The 17,610-nt window shown below is 51.0% G+C and overlaps 1 protein-coding gene across 3 annotated transcripts in view; it reads right to left on the reverse strand.

Moving 5' to 3' along the window:
• Positions 1-17,290, reverse strand: part of LOC6616007 (mucin-2) — a 34,633-nt gene extending 17,343 nt beyond the window's left edge. The window contains exons 1-5 of one of the 3 annotated variants that reach the window (XM_032725864.1): positions 16,485-17,290; positions 16,232-16,345; positions 13,227-16,167; positions 11,165-11,290; positions 10,847-11,083 (exon numbers count right to left, since the gene is read on the reverse strand). In XM_032725864.1, the coding sequence (XP_032581755.1) occupies positions 10,950-11,083; positions 11,165-11,290; positions 13,227-16,167; positions 16,232-16,345; positions 16,485-16,742 (3,573 nt within the window). In that variant the 5' untranslated portion in view covers positions 16,743-17,290 and the 3' untranslated portion in view covers positions 10,847-10,949. Of the gene's footprint in view, positions 1-10,846; positions 11,084-11,164; positions 13,130-13,226; positions 16,168-16,231; positions 16,346-16,484 lie in introns of those variants that run through there. The other 2 variants (XM_032725862.1, XM_032725863.1) reach the window with 2 other exon arrangements.
• Positions 17,291-17,610: the final 320 nt, after the last annotated feature.

Here is a 17,610-nt window from a genome sequence, read left to right on the forward strand (position 1 = left end):
TGCTGTTCTGCTTGCCACTTGACAATAAGCGTTGGAAATCAATTACACACAAAAGCGTCAAGTGGCAAATGCAAATGTTTGAAAAGCAAAGCACAAAGCACGAGTTTAATTGCAATAAAGGCAAATCGGCGCAGCCAGGTGGCCAGTGGTTTCGTTTGGGCAGGTGAGCCGCTGAGGGCCTGGACATGGTTGTGCATGAGATTGGCAATCCTCCAGAGCTGAAATGCCTACAAAATGTTAATCGACAGCTTAAGTCCTGGCTGGCCTATGCGAGTGGGTGGATGGCCCCGCACCCGCCCACCTACTGGCGGCTATCAAAATATCGGTAATTTTGCAGAGGAGCGAAATTTATGTGAAAAGTTGCAAACAACAACAGAGCGCACAGAGCACGGCGCTGGAATGAGTCAGACAGACAGACAAGGCCGGTCCAAAAAAGTGCCGAAAAAAGTGCAGAAAAAGCAGCAGAAGAAAAACTGGCGATGTGAAATGAAACACGACAACTGAAATGCAGCTGGTGGGTGGTGCAAAAGGCCCAGAGCTGCATGCAAAATGCCGAAAAAACGACAGGACGCGGGATGCACGGGATATGTCGAGTCAAGTGCAGGCTGCGTGTGAAGCCGGCGATTATGCGACGAGCTTGCCAACAAAGACAGCAACAAAAAGCGTCGCTTGGCGACCCACATTCGACCCACAGCGGCACACCAGAGGGGCTTGAACCCACTAGAAGCAGCAGGACCGAACCATAACCAGGAACAGGAACAGGAGCGGGCATGGGAACGGGCACACAAACAGGAGCAGAAACAGGACTACGACCATCGCCAAGACCATCACCAGAGGCCATGCCACAGTGGGGGCGCCACGGTTGCAGGCAGGGGCAATTTTTAATGACTGAAAAATAAAAACGGTTTTGGCCTGGCCAAGAGAGTGGGATCCTGCGATGCGCAGGATGCGTTATCACTGGCCAGCTGGGGGATGTGGGGGCGATGGGGGGTCCTGGAATCGCCAGGCATCAGCATAATGCAAGTCAACGCAAACATTTTATTTGCATTAAGCGTCGCTGCGGAAGTAGCAGAGCAAAAATTCCAAAAAAAAAGAGCGGACACTAAAAAAAAAGCAGGCAACCAAAAAAGCCAACGTCGATAGCTAAAATACATACGCACGCAAAAAGGCGATTCAAATAAAACACAAAAAATCGTGTACATGCACCGTGCACCGGCAGCGTGCAACGTGCAACGTGCACCTACTTATGCCGCAGCATTCGGCGGCAGCCAATAAAAACGCAGCGCTGCAAGTTGCGTGCAACAGGAAGGCGAAAAAAGCGCGAAAACCAAACAAAAAGCCGCCCAAAAAGCACAAAAGACTAAAAAAAAACTGACTGCACATACACCGAAAAAAAAGGCGAGCAGGTCCTGCGACGCGGCGCGGGGAAAAATCAAACAACACATTCCCAATTGCGAAAGGCCTGGGTGCGAGTGAAATGACAGCAGGCTGCCGCTGCACTGGCCACTGCAACTGCCCACCAAGCGCCACCCATCACCACCCACCACCCACCGCCCATCGCCCAGTGCAACTGCAACTGCGTATGGGAGGGGCACGGTTCGGCGTTACTCGGCTGCGCTCGGCTCGGTTGGCCCTGAAATAAAAATAAAAAGGGAGCGCTCAAAAAAATCCTAGAAATATATAAAAATTGTCCAAAAAGTGCAAAAAAGCAAAGGCGCAAAAAACAGGCTCAAAACGCACACATCCTAAACCGTGGGCCAGAGCAGGCCGGCCTCAGTCGGAGCGAGCGAGAGGGCGACACGTATAGGGCGGCGATGCAGTTGCAGTTGCATTCGCAGCTGATGTTGCAGCCGCAGCTGCAGCAGCAGCAGAGGCCGACGCAACGGACACTTGTTTTAGTTTTTTTTGCCAGCAAGTGCATTTTCCAGGAGCGCACTCGAAAGCCCCCAAATGTAGGCAACAAAAAAGGGGCCAACTTCTCTATACACAATCGAAAACCTTCTCGATTTGCATATGCTTTATATTATATTATGTATATTTATATTTTAACTAACTCGTAACTACTAATACTCGTAAATGAATAAATGAAAAGCTAGTTGTAAGGACCGGATTGAGTTATCTTCGACCTTCGAGTTCGCTCCTGGACAGAAATATGCAGTTTACTGCCACAGATCGAGTGCAGCGCGAGGTGCGAGCGGGACGGAAGGTGAGATGGAAGATGCAGCCTGCATGCGATGCAGTTCTCGCCATCGAGGGGGCAGGATGTGGATGTGGATGGTCGGGAGGCGTGGGGCAGCGGGCCAGCGCAAATTGAAATAAAAAAAAAATGTATAAAAACCATAAATAAATAAAATTAAGCAGAGAGCGCTTGGGGGAAAAAACCCAAACGATGACAGCGAAAAAAAAGGCGCAGCATGCAGAATGCATTGTAGCCGATGCAACTGCACTTACATATATAACACAGACCGCCCAATGCAGTTTGGCAATTTAGTGGGGGAAAAAAATGACAAAAAAAGCGAAATATACTTAAATTTGTTGCTTGTGTGAGTGCGAGTGCAATTGCGAGTGGGAGTGTGATTGGCGGTGAGAGTGGGAGGGGGTCGGCGCGAGTGCGCCAGCTCGCTCGCTCGGACGCACGCAAAAAATATGCAAAAACTCCGCCCTAAAATGCGAGGCAATAAAATAAAAATCAATCTAATGAAGCCCAGAGAAAAACAAAGCAAAAAGGCGGCCGAAAACGAACAAAGATGGCGGTAGATGCGGTGGATGTGTTCATGGCTATATGGCGGATACGCTAATTTAAAATGTGCAACTATGACAGCTCCTCCCCCTCCTCCTCCTGCTGATCCCTCCGCATCCGCCGGAGCTCATCCTTTCCCGGCTGGCCATTGCCATTGCCATTTATGGGCAACAAAAAGCATTCGATTAAGCGACCTCGCCACACAACAATAACATCGACAACGATCAATGGTGATGGGGCCCAAATCGAGTTATAGCACCCCAAAGCAACCCCAAATCGTTGGAGCCAGGCCCCGATAATTACAGACCAAATGCGTCGGCTAGAAAGTTTCCTCGAAGCCAACGAACGGTGCAGCCTCCGATCCCAAGCCCAATCCCATTCCACCTCTTTTCCATGGGTTTTCCCGCGGGCGGCTGTTAATTTGCTGGATTAGGCAGGAAAACGAACTGAGGCATCGCAAATCGGAGCAACTGGGGGGCAGGACAGGACGGAACTGCAGATGAGGAGGCAAGTGGAGCTGAGCTGAGCTAAGAGATGGGATGAAAACTAAACCGCAGCCCTTTTATGGCTCCGGGCGAGCCCTTTGTAGGTTTGCTGACGAAATGCGCCGATAACTTTTTTTATTTCGAAGCTCTAAAAATGAGACATTTCATATTACTTTTACGGCAGGAGCAACTGCCTCCGTATACGTCTTTGCCGCCCTCGCAGCCACCGCCTCGCCTCAGTGGGTTAAAAACAATTCGGCTGCCTCAAGTTTCGGTGGCCCGTTCCCCCTTTTGGGGTTACGCCACGGCCAGCGGACACACGAGCCAAGGGCTTGAGGAGAGGGGGGAGGGGGGGAGGGGGGGGGGGAGTGTCGGTAGCGGTGGCAGTGGCAGTGGCACACACTTAACGGCACTCAACGCATACAAAATTTCAAAATCATCAAAAAGTAGAAAAATACGCGTTTCATGCGCATTCGCGGCATTTATGAGCCCATCAACGTCGCTCATGGATGAAAGTAACGCGTTTTATGCGTCGTTTGGGTGCCTGCCAAATGTATCTTTTTATGTGGTTCGGCGGTGTTGCAAGCGCAGCTCTCGCTCATGACCACATGAGATATGGGGGAGGCAGGATTGGGCATGGCGTGGCGTGGCATGGGTTTTGGGGCAGCACACGGCATTGCCGTAAAAGAAAAGGAAACGCGGGCGGGAAAACCATCAAGTTCAAAGTTTTCGGCAACGTTTACGAGTCCTGCTGCCACCGGTAGCCAGTAAAAAGTGAAGGGAGGGCGGAAGGGCACATCCGCCCGCCGATCCGGACTGGATCCTATTGGCCGGATGAATACCACCTGGCAAGCGACCGGACCGACTAGGTGCCTGCTTAGTGCGTCCGCTAAGCATCCCTCCTCCAACGATATCCATATCCATATACCAATACTAATACCCATACCTCCATTTCCACTTCTGGTGGCGGGCAGGAGACGACCATCCCCGGGATCTCGTGGAACTAACAAACACTTTTATGCGCTATTAAAAATATTCTTTTTATAAGCCCTATAAAAGGAACGCAGCGAAATCAGCCGGCAATTTATTCGCAAAGCGCTTTCCGTTCACCCACACACCCACAAAACCACCCCACACACCCACTTGAATCGGCACAAAAAGCGTTCTCGAGAGAGACATTTTATGCGCACCTAAGTCATTTCGAACAATTTCGATTAAAAAACTCATCTAAACAATTTATGGCGCGGCGTAAAAATCAAATCAAAGCACCGTCGTCGGCAAAAGTGCAGCGTTCAGCGGGGTGGCTAACATTCACATTCAGTTTACAACTATGCGGGAAAAGCATAAATTTAGAAAATGGTATGGCCTCCACAGTCGTCTGTTGATTAGTTATTAAACGGTTTGTGTGCATCCGAATTGGGGGTAAAATCTTCAGATTCAGATAGATCGATTTGAGTCTGTCCAACCCCCAACCCCCAACCCCCAACCCCTAACCACCCACCTAGTCACGCGATATTTGGGGGCCTTCAGCCATTACAAAGTTTCTAAACTTTACGATTAAGTATAAAGAGGAAAGACACGCTCCTCGAGGAGCTGGCAGCAAGTTGAAACTGTGCGGGATATTAAAAAGTGCACGGAATAATGCTCCTTTTATGACCAAAGTGGCATCGGACGGACAAGGGGTGAATGGGGGTGCTTCAAATGTCAGCTGACATCTCAACCCAGCCACCCAGCACCCCGTCTCCCAACCTATAACCCCAACCACCCCCACCACCCCCCGGCGGGCTGGTTCAGGCTCATTTCGTTTTTAATTTCCGTAATTCCGTCAGCAGAAAAATTTTTGCAATATAAAAAGTAAATATCGAAATTTATAGACCTGCAGATGTGCTGGGTTGAGGCTGAGAGGGGATGGCGTTAGTGTTCGGGGTGTTCGGGCCTGGCTCCCGCCCCCGCCCCCCTCTCAGCCAAAGACGGAGGCTGAAGCGACATTAAAATGTTAAATAAAAACAGTAACAAAATACACACAAAAACAAACCGAAGACAGCGGCGGCCGAGAAGAATCCCATCAACCCCCTTTGGCAACTTACACGAAGAATTTAATGACAACACTAAAAAGTTTAAGCGTTATTATTTCTAGGGTAGTCAGCCCCACTCCCACTCCCAGTCCCACCACCCCCCGAAAATCAGCTCCAAGGATAAGAGCTTAGGCGGAGGGATGATGAATCCGGCTGGCTGGCTGGATGAATGGATGAATGAATGGCTGGAAAAAATACGACGGCTGTAAAATGGCGAATTCATGACCTGCAACTGCCGCCCGCTCCCGTTCCCCCCTCCCACCCTTCCACCCACCCATTTGTGTTGTGTGTGTGCATTCTAATGGCAACTAAAAACGAGCGGAGCTGAGCGCGATTGTAACGATTCGGTTATTACCATTATATATTGCCGAAACAGCGCGCGCTCTTCCATACTGCCACCCACCGCCCACTGCCCGCCACTCGCTGCTCCAACCCCATCCCGGCCAGAAACAAAGTCGAAACGCACATAACTCAATCTTCGACGTAGGTACGCAGAGCCACCCATCCAAATACCACCCCCCATCCCCCCCCCCCCATTTCCATCCCTCTTTTTATTGCTGATGGCAAGGCGAAGAAAACTCAGGGGACTGAGGAGGCGAGGCGAGGCGAGGTGAGGCGTGGCAAGGGGTAGGGGCGGTACTGCTCCTGCTGCAGTTTATGCGCTGCTGTTAAACTTACGGCAGTTTACCGCCGCAACAGGAACTTGAAACACAACCAACCAAGCACACACCCACCCACCCACAAACACCACCCACTAGCAAGCGGACCAGCGCATTCCACGGCTCGAAAACGAAACAATTTTTACAACTTTGTTGTTTGCCTGCGGCAGCATTCGCCATTTCTAGTTGGCCCGTAAAGTGAATGTAGTAATTTTTCAAAAATCTTTGTCTTTAATGGACCATTAAGCGCTCCTTCGGCCGCTGTCCCAGACCCAGAGCCAAACCCAAGCCGACTCCCAGCTGCTTTGGACTGACAACTTGGCTAGACTGAGTCCGCCCATCGTCAATATTGCGATTCGGTTGTAAAAAATGCGTTTTAATGCTTCAATAAAATAAAAAGTTTGCATTAAAAGCAAGGCGGACTGGAGCGCAGGCCATCTTCGACATCTTCGCCATCTTCGGGCGAAACAATTAGCGTAAAAAATAGACGATGCAGCTCACAAGCGCCGTGCTCCTGGACGAGCTAGTGCATCGCGCTCTTAGGATTCCTGGCTCTCAAGTTTCGCATGCCAAAAAGTTGATGTGAACTTTAGAAGCTCGCTTCCCGGCACTCAAGTGGGGCTATTGGTTGTGGGGCGACCGGTGCACATTGTGCATTTCCGAGCCGAAATTAATGTTTAATCTACAAAGTGGTAATATGCACCCCCCGTCTTTGCCGTCATCGGGCATGTGGAAAACTAGCGACATTGCATCAAAGAAACGAAAATATTTGCTGTGCGTGGGCCGCGAAAAAGCAACATAAAAATTGAAATCGGATAAGGCAAACAGTAGATTAAAAACCAGCCCTGCCATCGCGAGACTCCAGTTGCCAGTCGCCAGTAGCCAGTTACCAGCTCCCAGTTGCCAGTTCCCAGTCCACTCCAAACCTCGGGTATCGAGGACCCCGTCCGGGTGTCCTGGTAATACCAATGCCGTGTTTGGGAACGCTAATTGAAAGCCACTGCCACCTTTGCGCTTTGCAGCCAAAGACAAATATTGGATGGACCGCGGCTTTATGCATATTTAAAATCAATTAAGTCAATAAATAATAAGGACAACCTTAATGCGATTGCATATGAACGAAATGCGGCAAATGCCGCCTGTTTGCCTTGCCGCCGAGTGCAAATCTGGGCCGCACGATCAGGAGCAGGAGCAGATGGAGATGCACGTGGAGGTGCAGGTGGAGGTGTAGGTAGAGGTGCAGTTCAGTAACGGCGAGGTCAAGATTCGGGCCCGCATCCATAGGATTTGAACGCGACACGCCTGAAGAGCTCTCCGCCAGCCACTTGGAAGGCACTTGGCCGAAACAGGGAGCTATGCTGGCCAGGCTCTGCAGGTGCACTCAACGATGAGTTTCAAATTGTTGCCGCTTGTGTGCCGCCTGCAAAGTGTGCGCGATTGAAGGGGCGCACACAAAGCGCTCGCCGGAGCACGCCAGCCAATGCACTCGGCCACAAAATCTGGACACAAAGCCCCATCCCACGGCCACGTGGTCACATGGCCAAGTGGAGCAACTGAGCGGGGCCAGCGAGGCGAAATCAAATGAAACAATCGGCTAAACGAGCTCCTGCCCCAGTGATCCACCACGCCAAAAGAGGCGAAAAGAACCGGCTGGCTGACTGACTGGTTTACTGGGTGGCCAAGGAAAGGAGGAAAAGGAGCAGCAGGAGCAGCATGAGCAAAAGAAGCAAACGGAGCTGGCACTGCAAAAGAAGCACCATGCAAATGTGGTACACAAAAAGTGATTGCGCTGGTGGCAAAAGCCAAAAGCAATCAGACTGCGACGCCAGCCAGCAAAAAAGAATGCAACCGAGATGGCGAAAGACAAGCAACAAACACGACTCCACCACGCACCACCCATCGACTAGTGCCACATGCCACACACACACACACAGGCACACACACGAAGGCAATCAGAGAGTTTCATTCATGACGACCAACTCGAAGCCCCAGTCCGTTGTCCGTAGTCCGTAGTCCACAGTACTCAGTCCTCAATCCTCAGCCCCATCTCCAGTCGACAGCCGCATGTCCTTGCCGGGGCCACGGCCCACTTCCACTTCCAGTTGCTCATCCACTCCGCATTGACAGCCACATCTACAGCCACATCCACATTCACAGCCATATCCACATCCACATCCACGGCTGTGTGTGTGCATCTTTTTGCTTTCGTTTTAGAAAACTCACGGTTCGCACGACACTCGAACCCAGCCAGACCAGACCGATCACGCCAAAAAGAAACTGCAACGAATCAAGGACGAATTTTTTGACAGTTTTTTTGCTCCTCACACGGAGTGTGCCACATGTCCAATTCACCCATCCCCACCATCCCACCTCCGTTGCAAAACTCTTTCGGTTTGGCTTTGTTTTCCGCCGACTCGACCCGGTGCGGCTGCTGCTCTTGCTCCTTTTTGCGCACACGATGCACACGGCGATTCTTTGCCGTTTTTTGTGCCGAGCTCTGGCTGCTCGGTGCTCGGTGGTCGGTGCTCCGCCTGGCCAAAAAGAAAGCACTACGGAGGCGACCCAGATATCGGCACTTACACAAAGTGCAGCCGTCGGTGGGGTGCCCATTGAATACGCATTAGTGGAACCCGCTGACACAGCCGTGCTAAAAAGCAATGGGTGCCATAAGATGGGCTCAGCAGACGGACACTGGGACTCCTCGGCGCCGGAGGAGCAGCACTTTCAATCTGACTCGCCGGATCATGGCCTCATGCATAGGTGATGAGCAGGGGCAGCTGTGGCATGCAAACGAACATTCGCATTCGCATCGGCATCCGCATCCGTAGCGGATCTGTATCCGGATCCACGCTAAGCCGGGCAGAACAAAGGCGGCAAAGGGGTCGGGGGGAGCAGCAAACACAAATCCCGGTTTGTAAGCCAATTTGCACTTAGGCTTATCTAATGTCGTATCATTTGTATAATGCTCTGTTCGGCCTGATACTTGATGTCTACTGTATGTAGTCAATACTCTGCTCCCGATTCCGACTTCATGTCCGACCCCAAAGGAGCCAGCCACACCACACCCACCCACTTCTAGCACCACGCTCGAGTGAGTGGGCGTGTGTGGGAGTGTTTGGGAGTGTGTGGGCGTGTGCGCCTTATCCTGCGGGGTTCATTTCTAAGCTCATTTATGTTTATCACAAATGCGTGCCAAAGTGTGTCGTTATTCTTCCACCTCCACGCACACTTCCCCAACTTTCAGCCATCGCCGATGTTGTCAAACTTGTTGGCGTGCGCGAACAAAACCATTTCAAATATTCAAAAAAGCCACACACACTCGCACAAGACATCCCCACCCATCCAACAATCCACCCATCCACCCGGCAGACACAAGAAATGACAGTTGTGAGCTGTACTCAACTAGTCGGGACATGTACTGGCCATAGAAATTCATCTAACGGCTGTAACAGGTAATTGAACTTGGTTATATGGCCCTCGGAATGGCGTCGCGCTGCAAATGGAAATGTGGAAATGCTCTGGCATTCGCAGAGTTCGCGGGGTTCGCAATGTCGAAGGGTCGAAGGGTCGCGGAGTCGGGTAAATGGGAATGGAAATGGAATTGAATGACGCGCGCATCGTGTGCCAAATGTGACGTCCTGGGCTCAGGACGCAGAACGCAGAAGGCAGATCCCAGTATCCATCCAGTACCCATCCCTTCAGAGGCAGAAGCAATGCGTGCGAACTATATAATGCGGGCATAAAAAGGATTTGCACAAGGAGCATGTGTGCGTGGCGGCGGCAGGGGCAAGTCAAATCCAAGACTTCATGCTACATGAAAATTGCAAATTGTGTGCCATAGTTGGGGGGCGGATGCGGAAGGGCGGGGGCCAACTGTTGAACTGCTGAATAATTCATGGCCAACTGGAGATTTGTGCAGCAGCAGGATGATGTCTGCTAAGCGCGTTTGATGCCGATTTGTGGCACGCATAACTGTAAATCGCCCAAAAGCCTGCCACTGTTGGTGCTTAGATGGCAATCGTGGGGGCGTGGGGCATTGATTAACTCTATGTGTTCTATGTGGGAACTGTGCCACATCAACGTGCAACCCAACCACCGAGCCACCAAACAACACCAAACAACCGAACAAGCGAACCGAACACAGCAGATCAAAACAAACGGAAAGAAGCGAAGACAACAAGAGCACGACAATGCAGCTGTCGCAAAAACAATGACTGCACTTGCACTTGCTCCTTTTGCTTGCCGCGAACACAAAACACAGACCTGCCACTACCACCGCCCGTCGGTTGAGGAATGCGCGGACACTGGCTGTCGACACTGGGCGCCTGGTGGCCAAGTGCCCACTCGCATGTGGACTGGCATGCGGGTCGCCGGGTGGGGGCATGCCGCCGTGCCGACTTTGGCTTGGTCTTGTTGCCTGCCATGACTGTGTTAGGACTTCTTTCTTTTGTTGGCCCAGCCGGCAGCATCGGGCGCCAACAGGTGGCAGCTACTTCTGGACACATGCAGGCAGCATAACCACAGACCACGACCGCATCCACATCCACACCCATATTCACATTCAGAGTCGCGACCCACCCATATCCCATTACCCACACAGGCTGAAGGACGTTCGGCGTGGTGGCACGCTTTTTTATCCTTTGATTTCCATTCCATTCCTTTCCTTTCCTTTTGGCGTGCAACTTTTTGTGTGCACTCTGCCTGCTTCTTTTGCCAGCTGCCTCTGCGCGCTTTCCGCTGTTTCTTTTAATAGGACTCAACCAACCCCACGGTCCCCAATACCACCCACCCAGAGGCATCGCATGGAGAGCACACTGTGCGGGTCGAGAGACCCCGTGCTGGCCAAGGCGACCTACTTGCTGTTCGCCAGTACCCAGACCGTCTTGGTTGATTTAAAAGTATAAAGTATTTATTGTAGTTGTAGGTACTAGCTATAGGTTCTATGTTGGAAAAATCGTAATACGGGAATTTCGTGGGCCTCGTTGTGTTTCTACACGGCGTTGCGGAAGCCAGCGATGTCGGTCAGCTCTAGTGGCTTCCACTGGATGTCGACATGCTTGTGGATCCGCTCCTCCTCGTCGCAGCCTCCCGTGCAGTTGGACGTCTTAATATTATCAGCTGGGTCTGTGGTCGAGTCATAGGTCATAGGTCAGGGTACTGGGTATACTGGGGAGGGCAAAATATGCTTATCGAAGTCAGACTTACCGAATTTGTGGTCGTGGTCCTGGTCGCACGACTTCGGGCAGAAGACTATCTTCAGGTCGATGGGCTCGTACACCTTAACGATGAGCTGCGGCACCTTCTCCGTGGAGTGGTCCTCGGGACTGGACACTAGTGGATTGATCGAACGGTTAGCGTGGCTCACTGGGTTGCTTGGCGCTCGAGCGGCAATGGAGGAGATGGGTGTGAGGTGGACGGTTTGGTTGCGCGCCGCCAGCAACCAGGGCCTGCTGTTCACCGACAGCACTTCCTGGCGCACCGCGACGGGCACAGTTGTTGCTGGTGGCGCTGATTCTGGAGTGGTCTGTGTGACTATTTCTAATGTACTCTGTGTGGCTTCGCCTGTTCGATGCTTTTGGGTTGCTTGTGTCGCTGGTGTTTCTGTAGATGTCGATGGTGGTGTTTGAGAAGATGATTCTGTTTGTGGTTCTCTGCTTCGTATCGTTGTTTGACTGACTGATGCGATTGGTTTCGCATCAGATGTGTGTGGTACGGTTGGTCCTGAAGGAAGCTCCCCAAGGTTGTCGGCAAGTCTTCGGCTTAGAGCCTCAGCAACTACAATTGATGCGCGATTGGGAGGACTTTCAGTGGGAATCTGACTATTCCTGCTTACAAATCTCCTAAACTGCAGCCCGTCGGATGTGGCTTTCACATCCACTTCGTTTTCCTCACTTCTAGTTGCTAATATATTGAGCATCGCCTGCCTAAGAAGCTGCTCGGATGGAGGTGCGACATGTCGCTTGGCGGTGGCTGCTGGTTGCTTCTCGGCTATTAAGACTTCGACGCGCTTTTTTTTCTCAGCATCAGAAGAACCAGCGTGTTCGTCTTCCATGTAGTCATCGTCCTCAGCATAGTATTCCGCACTCTGATCTGTCAAACTTTTCTGCCGACTAAGTGCCTCTGGACTTGAGTGCTTACTGGCAGTCAGACTTGACCTTGCGGACAAACTTGTGACCGAAGAAGTGCTCTCGCTTGTGGTGGACACAGGACTTGTACTGCTGCTTGTTGTCTGAGGGGCACCTGTGGTGGTGGAAGTGCTCGTAGCCGGCATTGGCTTCTTCGATTCTGTTCGTTCTATTCGAGTAAGGCGCTGCTTTAGGAGGCTGAGCAGGAAGTTCTTCCTGGCCTCCAGGCTGGTGGCTACACCGCTCGGAATGTCATTCGCGTCGTTGACATAGTCAGAGCCCCCGGAACTATCGTATTCTAGGTCGCCAGTTGTCGTCTCAATCGGCTGGGATGTAGTGGAGGGAGTTGTCTTGGTCGGACTTGGCGAGGAAGATGTTTTTTGTGGCTCCCGCTCAGTGGTTGTAGACGGAGCAGCAGGGAGCACTGCGGCCTCAGTGGTGCTGGACATAGCCTTTGGCTGTACTTTGTCTAGTACTTCGTTGTCCTCGTCCGCGTACTGTTCCGATGTCTCACTATCGTAGTACTCGGAGTCCTCCGGCTCCTTAGTGGTGTTGTGCGTAACGAGTGTCTTGGGCGGGATAGAGCGCTTCTGTGTGGAGGCTAGCTGCTGGATGGAAAGCCGTAGGGAGTGGGCGATAAAGGGCTTAGAGGTGGCTAGGTTATGCCTGGCCATCTGGGCAATGGTCACTCCCCGCGAGCGCTGGCTGGAAGAAGGCTGACTGGATGGTCGCTGAGTAGGAGCATGCTCCCTGCTCGGCGGCGTCGTGGAGATTATGTGGAACAGTTTTTGCAGTAGATGGGCCGCCGCCAACGTGGACATGGTTGGTGCCTTCGCTGTCGTTGCCTGCCCTGATTCCGCCTCAGCGAAAGACGGTGCATCATCCATGTAGTCCGGCACTTCCTGCCCGCTTAAAGTGTTCCTACTTCCGGTTAATGCAGTGTGGGTTTGTGTGTGGGTGAGTTCTTCTTGTTTCTGTGGTGATTGTAGTTCAAGTAGATTCACTTGTTGGAGTTCTTGTGTGCATGCAGGATTTGTGTTCTTATCTGTAAGGCAAGTGTCATGATTAGGTGTTCAGTGCTGCTTGTGTGGTGGAGGAGCATTTAAAATGGATTAATGGATCCTTATGGGCAGAAGACTTACCTGAGGTGGAGTCGGGATCGGGACATGGCGGTCGCGTGACAGTGGTCAAATCAGTCGAGGAAGTGGAGTTTTGCGGGGTAGTGGTAGTTGGAATCCTCGTGGTTCCGATACTTGTAGTTGATGTCGTAACTGATGTCGGTTGCCGAGTTGTAGTGGTCGACTTTTGTGTGCTTGTACTTGGTTTTGGTGTGGTTATGGTTACCGTGGATGTTTTCGAAGTGGACGTTGTTGGATTTTGAGTAGAAACGATCACTGTTGTTGCCTTCGAAGTCGTACTTGTTGTAGGTATAGGCGTAGTACTTTCTGACTTTTGAGTCGACGTAGATTCCGTAGTGGATTTCGAAATGGTGGTTGTTGTAAGTCGAGTAGTGGCTGTCACTGAAGTTGTCGTTGGGGTCGTTGTTATCAATGGTTTGGGAGTTGTTGTTGGTTCTTCCGTGCTTAGTGTAGTCAACGGGGAACTTTCCGTGGCTTTTTCAGTGGTAATAGTAACCGTGGATACTTTTTGAGTAGAAGTTGTTGGTTCCTGAGTAGAAGTTTTCAACGTAGTTGGCTTTGGAGTCGTCGTTGTTATTTCTTGGGTCGTTTTAGTCGGTTCGGATGTAGTACTTGTTGCTTTGTGAGTGGAGCTGGTTAACGCAGATGTTTTCACAGAGTTCGTGGTAGGATTTTCGGTACTTTTTTCGGTAGTAGGCTTGGGAGAACTAATCGTTGTCTTTTCGGAGCTTGTTGCAACTGTTGATGTTTTCGGAGTAGTTGTACTAAGTTTTGGAGTCGTCGTAGATTTTTCGGTACTAGTCGGTTCTGGATTATTACTTGTTGTTTTCCTAGTAAATCTGGTTGTTGAGGTGTTCTGTATAGGTGTTGTCTCTTTTTGTGTAGTGATTGTTACTATAGTGGTGTTTGGAGCCGTCGATGTCGTGTTCTGAGTCGTTGTTGTAGGTTTAGGACTACTAGTTATTGGCTTTTCTGTGGTCGTTGTTGTTGTTGAGATTTTCGGAGTAACCGTACGAGTCGTCGTTTTTGTTGGTTGAGGTAAAGTTGTTTTTGGGGTTTGAGTGGACGTACTTTCCGTGGAGGATCTCAAGGAGGTCGTTGTTGTTATTTGAGTAGTGGCTGTGACTGTAGTTGTCGTTGGTGTCGTTCTTGTTGAAGGTTTGGGAGTGGTAATTGGTTTTACCGTACTGCTTGTAGGCTTAGGCGAACTTTCTGTGGATTTCTTAGTGGTAGTAGAAACTGTTGATGTTTTCTCAGTAGTCGTTTTTGGATTCTCAGTAGAAGTTGATGCTGCAGTAGATTTGTGAGTAGTCGTTGTTGTTTTCTGGGTTGTTGTGGAAAGTTTAGAAGTGGTAGAAGTTGGGATCTCCGTACTCTTTGTAGTTTTGGGAGAAGTTGTTGTTTTTTTGGTAGTAGTAGAAGCTGTTGACGTTTTCCGAGCAGTCGTATTCGGTCTGTGGGTTGTAACTTTTACCCTAGTTGTTGTGGAAGGTGTTGTCGAAGTTGTTGTTTTTTTGGTAGTAGTAGAAGCTGTTGACGTTTTCCGAGCAGTCGTATTCGGTCTGTGGGTTGTAACTTTTACCGTAGTTGTTGTGGAAGGTGTTGTCGTCGTTTTCGGAGAAAGCGTTGTAGATCTTATTGTTGTTTTCGTATCTGGTGAGGTGTTGTGAGTAGTCGTACTGCGTTTTTGAGTCGTTGTTGTCACTACAGTAGTCCTTGGCTTTTCGGTAGCCGGTGAGGTTTTTTCATTAACAGTTGTTGGTCTTTTAGTAGTAGTGGTTTTAGCGGTCGTTGTGCTATGCTGTTCGGTACTTGAAATTTTTGGCGTTGCCGTAGTTGTGCTTGGTTTGGGAGTTTTTTTTGGTGTTGGAATGGTAGGGCATGTAAGCACCACTGGTTTAGTCGTAGTTGTGGTAGTCGCAGGTGTAGAAGTTGTAGGGAGAATGACAATATTTTGCGAAAGGTGCAAGCCCTTTAAAGGTGATTTGATTTCCGGAGCCTCCGTGACATCGTTTTTGGCTGTACCATAGGTGTATTTTTTGTATTGATATTTGTTGGTATCATTTAAAGGTTCACGAGTGGTAGTTGTAGTCGCTGGCGTTTCGGGCTGGATGACAATGTTCTCCGAGAGCTTAAGCTTGCGCGGAACGCCCTCTTCCTTAAGCTCTAGGTTTTCTGCAGCCGTTTCCTTACCGCGATGGTGCGATGAATACTCATATGAGGGATACGATGGATAGGCGGGGTATTTATGATAGGCATTGGAAGGTTCCGAAGTAGTTGAGGTGCTTGTTTGCAAAACCACTACATTCAATGAAGGTTTTTCAAAGCCCTGCGCCGCCACCTGAAGCTTTTCCGACTTAAGGGCAGGCTGCTGGTCCCTGGCTCCCGTATCGTAGTCGTCCTCCTCATAGAGTGACGGTGCAGCTGGATAGGGTGGATAGTAGGGCTGTGGAACGTAGGGTACCTGCACGGGTCCCGGAACAAAGTCAAAGCAGTCGACTTCACTGCGGGGACGACACAGCTTCCGCTCGAGATCAAAGCTATTGCTGCCGGGGCATTTAAATCGCGTCTGCAGATAGGTGCCACTTTCCTGCAATCGACACGTGTAGTAGAGGGCGCAGTCCGTCGGGGAGCGGAACGTGCCCTCCTCGGCGCACTCGGGAAACTTGAGCTCGCAGTTCTGAGGGATATAGCTGCCACTGTCCGATATCTCCGTCGAGGGGCACTGGTCGCCTGGCAAGCACTTGCGCTCCACCGGGGAGAAAATGGTGCCCGCCGGGCAGGCGAAAAGCCAAGGCTGCGTCCGGTTCTTGTCGCACCTATAGTACACCTTGCAGTCGTGGGGATGTGGGAAGCGGCCCTCCTTCTGGCACTGCGGCGGCCTGTGGTCCGGTCTGTGCTGTGGAACGTGTTGCACGCAGCGCCCGCTGCTGGCGTTGAAGCTCTGGGGAACGGGAAAGCGAGTTGAGTGGCTGGCGAAGCAGGGCAAGCGGTCGTCTAGGACTCACCTCAAGGCCGCGACATTTGCTGAAGATTACACAGTCGGGCTTACAGACGTAGTAATACTGCTGTTGGTCGGGATGCGGCTTGATGCCAATGTAGTTGCGCGAGCAGCGATTATTCTACGATTGGAAATATAGAAACAGGTGTTAAAAAGCTTAATAATTAGAGCTAACTACAAATTACTGGTTAGGCAAGAAATCTCTACCCATATATATATATTATTAAATTCAGATTCCAATTTTGCCAGTTTCTACTCACGTAATCGAAGCGCACAGGGAATCCACCGCCGGGATAGCTCTTGAAGACGCCAAAAACGTTGTCGTAATAAGGCTGGTAAACGGGTGGTGGCGCCTGGTAGCCATAGCCGTAGGGTGGGTAAGCATAGGGCGGCTGTCCATAGTATCCGGTGGGCAGCACCGGTGGATATGCGCTTGGTAGTTGCCGCACCGAGCGACTGGTGGCCGTGGAGAGCACGGACAGCAGGCCCAGCAGTGTCGACCAAAGGCAGTGCGTCATGGTGGCACTCTACTTCAGATGACTTGATACTTGACTGGAACTAGTTTGTCCCCGTAATCCTGGGCTCATCTGATGGAGTTGACTCTTAAGGGCTGGTATCCTTAGTGTGCCTGCTTTTCGTGGAACCTTGGTTGCGACCGCGGTCAGCTCTGGAGTGGCAGTGGTGTCTTGAAGCAGGGCAGACGCGCTTAAAAGGTCGCTGGGTGCGCTCGCTTCCGAGAATGTTGCATAACTCGAATGCCAATTGAGCGCCGCGTGATTTAAGTACGAAGATCTTGGGTTCCCTCTAAAGAGACCACAACAAATCTTGGCTAACGGTGCAGCGGCTAGAATGCAGAAGGCAGAGCGCAGAGCACTCTCCCCACGTGACCGCGGACCGGAAGAGAGTCTCCGCCGGGGAGCGCGGGCCACCGTATCACGGCCGTGCCCGCCGTAAGATGCATGACTAAATGGAGTTGAGGGTGACGGAGAGCAACGTGAGCTACTTCCGCACCGGAGATGCTTTCCAGCTTCAGTTTCCATCTGGATGAGTAATCTCCGGATCTGCGATCGTCCATCCGTGATCCGCAGCTGCCTTAGACGTGATCAGTGGATGTGGCCAGAGCGAACCCAATTCCTGTAACGATAGAGGGACTGCATTGAGATAGTATTCTAACTTTTGATCGATTGGGGGCGAGCAATTCGGAACCAAGGTCATGTAACCAAAAAACACATTCGGCATTTTTGTCTCTTGACGATTCTTACACGTACGCCGCGTCGCGCGGGCGGGAATTACGCATCCAAAAATTTAAAATTCGTGGCTTGCTGGTGCGTCATTCAACACGTTCGACGCTTTGGGCGGAAAGACACGAATCGCCTACCGTGCCAA

Source organism: Drosophila sechellia, chromosome X (genome assembly GCF_004382195.2).
Source record: "Drosophila sechellia strain sech25 chromosome X, ASM438219v1, whole genome shotgun sequence".
Lineage (NCBI taxonomy): Eukaryota > Metazoa > Arthropoda > Insecta > Diptera > Drosophilidae > Drosophila > Drosophila sechellia.